Source organism: Micropterus salmoides, unplaced genomic scaffold (genome assembly GCF_014851395.1).
Source record: "Micropterus salmoides isolate LMB-PRFRI ecotype aquatic unplaced genomic scaffold, ASM1485139v1 Ms_hic_scaffold_995, whole genome shotgun sequence".
Taxonomy (NCBI): Eukaryota; Metazoa; Chordata; class Actinopteri; order Centrarchiformes; family Centrarchidae; genus Micropterus; species Micropterus salmoides.
This window is the reverse complement of record NW_024044787.1, coordinates 23228-27065: the sequence shown is the minus strand read 5'-3', so window position 1 is coordinate 27065 and position 3838 is coordinate 23228. Positions and strand designations below refer to the sequence as shown.

The 3838-nt window shown below is 39.0% G+C and overlaps 1 protein-coding gene across 1 annotated transcript; it reads left to right on the top strand.

The window, feature by feature from the left end:
- Nucleotides 1–267: 267 nt before the first annotated feature.
- LOC119896408 (meprin A subunit beta-like) lies at nucleotides 268–1630 on the top strand. The gene is made up of 4 exons (XM_038709831.1): nucleotides 268–656; nucleotides 774–953; nucleotides 1066–1325; nucleotides 1459–1630. The coding sequence occupies exons 1-4, from the start codon at nucleotides 566–568 to the stop codon at nucleotides 1486–1488; spliced, it is 561 nt and encodes a 186-aa protein (XP_038565759.1). The 5' UTR covers nucleotides 268–565; the 3' UTR covers nucleotides 1489–1630.
- The last annotated feature ends 2208 nt before the right edge of the window (nucleotides 1631–3838 follow it).

The window sequence follows — 3838 nt, the reverse complement described above, 5'->3', positions numbered from 1 at the left end:
AGTCTCTGTTGTGCTTGAGCCAGTCTTTTGTAATAAATTGTTATAGATTACCCAGCAGTATAAAGTAACTGATATTAGCCTTTACCAGCTGCAACATTAGTAATGCTTACACATTAATGCATCACTAATTATAATCCAGTAATATAATTTTGCCTTTCTGTATAAAGAGTACTTTAATTTTTGATAGTAAATTTTGATTCTACTTACGTACTTTTACTTAAGCAAGTAAAGAAGAAGTTCTTAAATTGTGAATGCAGAAATTTTACTTGTAACAGTGTATTTTACACTTTTACTGAAGTGAAACACTTATTTTGCCACTGATATAGGCCAATTGTCAATTAATTTACATTACCATCAAACGCTTGCACATCTTTCTTCTGCGTTCTGAGTTAATTGGTGTGATTTTAAAAGTAGCACATATTTTCATACTGCTCTGTGATCTGTAGGTGGGTGTGTACCTAAACGGAACAGAGGACGATCCAGGGTCCGTGGCCGTCTACTTCTACCTGACCTCAGGCCCAAATGACAGCGACCTCAGTGGCCGTGTCCGTGGCAGCAGGCAACTATGGTCCTGATGGATCAGCAGTCTGACATCAGACAGCAAATGAACGTGCATCTAATGGTCACCACTGACCCTGACGAGATTTCCTCTAATGGTAAGAGTACGGTGGATAACTTGAAGTGTAGCAAGCTTGACTATCCACTCATTCTGAATGGATTTTAGTGAGTTGTGTTTGTCAAACAGGGAATGAAAGTTCACCTGTTTCTCTCAGGCACTGAGTACTACTGGGACAATCCCAGGAAGGTCGGCTCTAAAGTGACTGATGAGTCTGATGGCAGCTTTTACTATCGAGGACCAGGCTCTGGAACAACTGCCTTCATCACCCACAGCAGGCTAAAGAGCAGGAACTTCATCAAAGGAGACGATGCCTTCTTCCTCTTCAGTCTGGAAGGTGTGGAGTCTTTCAGACACTAATTAGACAACGAGACAGGACCAAAATATCACACACAGCTATACTGTATATCCAAGATCTCCATCACAGCTGTCGTCTACTTTGTCCTCAGACATATCAGGTCTACTGGTATCTCAGCCTCTTCCCCGCTCTGCAGTCCATGCTGATTCCAGTCTGATGAAGGCTGCAGACCAAGGTGCTCCACAAGGAGCTGCTAATAACCCCACAGTGGTCATAGCGATGGCAGGGTCTGCGGCAGCAGCCATGTTGGTGGTGTTCATGCTGATCGTAGTGAATGCCTGGAGGGTGAGGAAGAGACGGCAGGAGAGTGATGAGGTGTTGATCACAAAGAACATGCCTGGATTCATGGAAGTGAGTTACATTAGATCATTCACATAATTCTAAGTTAGGTTAATAATAATTTACTGTAAACTCTAAAGCAAACTGTAAACTCTTAGTTTCTGTTTGGAAAATCTGAGCTAAATGTCTCTCTGTTTCATTACAGGAGAGAACATCTCTTCTCATCACTCCATGATGTCCCAATCAAAGAAAAAAAATCAGCACTTACCAGAAGAGAGAGGGCATTACCAAATGATCTCTATAATCAGAGTGTCACCTGAATCCTTTTCTTGTATAATCTGAATTTGTTGCTATAAATAAAATATATTCTGACAGCATTCATGTCCAAATCATTTCTTCCCTTTAGCAAAACTTCGTCATTACCAGTCAGTGAGTGAGAGTGATTTATAGTAATGTGGTTACTTTCAAGGGTCCTCAAAGATATAAATTTAAGCTGTAAGGGTAGGGGAGACCGGGTATGGTTGTAACAACGTTTGCTTCAGCAACTATAATTCACTGAATTTTGTATCTAGAGTTCTCAACATTTTATACAAAGTACCCACATTTGTTCACTACAAATGGCACCAATTCAGTCCTCTACAAGAATATCACAGACCTCATGAATTGATGTCAAATGCATTGTGTTCCCTTGTTACAAACTACCCCACTACCGGGGTAGGATAGATACTAAACAAAATACAGTCTTGGTCAAAAAAATTACTTTTTTTACCTCAAAATCTTTTTTTTCTCTATATATTCTGAACATACCTGTTTCCAGACTTGACAAACAGCATGCCTGATTGGGGGGGAAGTAGGTAAATACTGAAATGATCACATGACTCCTATCTAATTGGTGGAATTACTGTTGTTACAACTCTCCCCATGTTACAACCACACCCGGTCTCCCCTACTAAGGCAGCCTGACGATTTATAATTGTAGTCCCCCAGACATCAAAAGCTTCTTGTCACTGGCTTTGTGGCTCCGCTGCATCTTCATCTTAAGCATTTTGGGGCATTATCTCAGCCTACAGAACTGGGATCCTTGAGCCTAAGATCCTCCAGAGCAGCGGTTCCCAAACTTTTTAGGCAACGCTCCCCCTTCTACATCTTGACCGGGTTGCTGCACCCCCAAACCCCTTCTCTCTATAGGTTTACATATATATATATATATATATATATATATATATATATATACATATATATATAAAAAAAAAATTTAAACACACACACACACACACACACACACACATATGTATATATATAATTTTTATTTTAATTTACTTATTTATTTGCTCAATGTCCCTCCACAACACTATCTGATTGGTATATATTTATTACTTTAAAAAGTAACGGTGACAGTGAAACCTTTTCTCATACTGTAATGGTTAAACTTTGCAATCAGTCCACACTCCACCTGCGTGCCGAACCATGCTTAGGGAGGTGGGAGGGTATTAACAAACAATACGTTTCAACCCCCCCCCCCCTCTATTTTTTTACAAATCGCACCCTGTCATAGCCTGATAAACAGATAACATGGACAAAAAAGAGGATCCATATGAGAATTTGTAAGTACAGCACGGGTCACTCAGCCTGAAAGAGAGGGAGAGGGAAAGAGGTGTGTGAGAATCCATTTCCTGTGAGCTAACTAATAATAATAACGTTTTTAATTTAAAATTTAAATTTACAAAGGAAAGTTTTCAATTCAGGTTTTTATTTCATGAAAAATTCCACAAAACAAATAATTGTTATATTTATTACACTACTACACCACCATTACATTTTTCCTGTCGCACACCCCAAGAGGCACCTCACACACCTCCAGGGGTGCGCGCACCACACTTTGGGAATCGCTGCTCCAGAATAAATGTAATACATATTCATAAGACATCAGTTAGGGTTGCAGCTACTATTACCAAGTCCATAATACTGTCTACAGCCCTGCATTCAGCTGGTTCCTGTTCAGTTTTACAATTGAAAGAGATAGGGGAGACTGGGGGCAATTGTAACATCTCAAATTGCACCAATCAGAAACAAGACAGAACCATGAAACTTATCATGAACGCGCTCTGTGACCATCCCTCTCTGCCTGCCGAAGGACAAGCCGATGAGACATTCTTGTCAAAGTTTTTCAGCCAAGAGTCATTTTTGAGCTATGAAAGTAATTTTTTTCATCTACAGTATTTTCTCATACTGTCATAACCATTAATATCTATGAATTTAAATCTGTCTTTTTTTGATCATCATTCTGTTGTCTAACATTTGATATCTTTGTCAAATACAAACTTCATTGTTTCTAGCCAGCAGGGTAGCTTGTCATGGAGGAGTTAGAGAGACCAATTAAAATAGTGTCGGGCTTAGAAACAACATAAAAATATATGTTTGTTTGTGGTCAGTTTAAATATCTATATCTATCTATATATATATATATATATAGATAGATAGATATAGATTATATAATATGTCTTTTGCAGCATAGTCCAATAGCCTTTTCATTCTGGGGACCAGAGTTCAATTCCCACCAAGAGCCAATTGCTCATGCTTTCAAT

What these genes read in the sequence shown, in the direction of transcription:
- LOC119896408 (XM_038709831.1), top strand. Translation starts at nt 566, where the DNA reads ATGGTCCTGATGGATCAGCAGTCTGACATCAGACAGCAAATGAACGTG. An exon ending in TGACGAGATTTCCTCTAATG is followed by an intron (nt 657 to 773) that starts GTAAGAGTACGG and finishes TGTTTCTCTCAG; the next exon opens with GCACTGAGTACTACTGGGAC. An exon ending in CTTCCTCTTCAGTCTGGAAG is followed by an intron (nt 954 to 1,065) that starts GTGTGGAGTCTT and finishes CTTTGTCCTCAG; the next exon opens with ACATATCAGGTCTACTGGTA.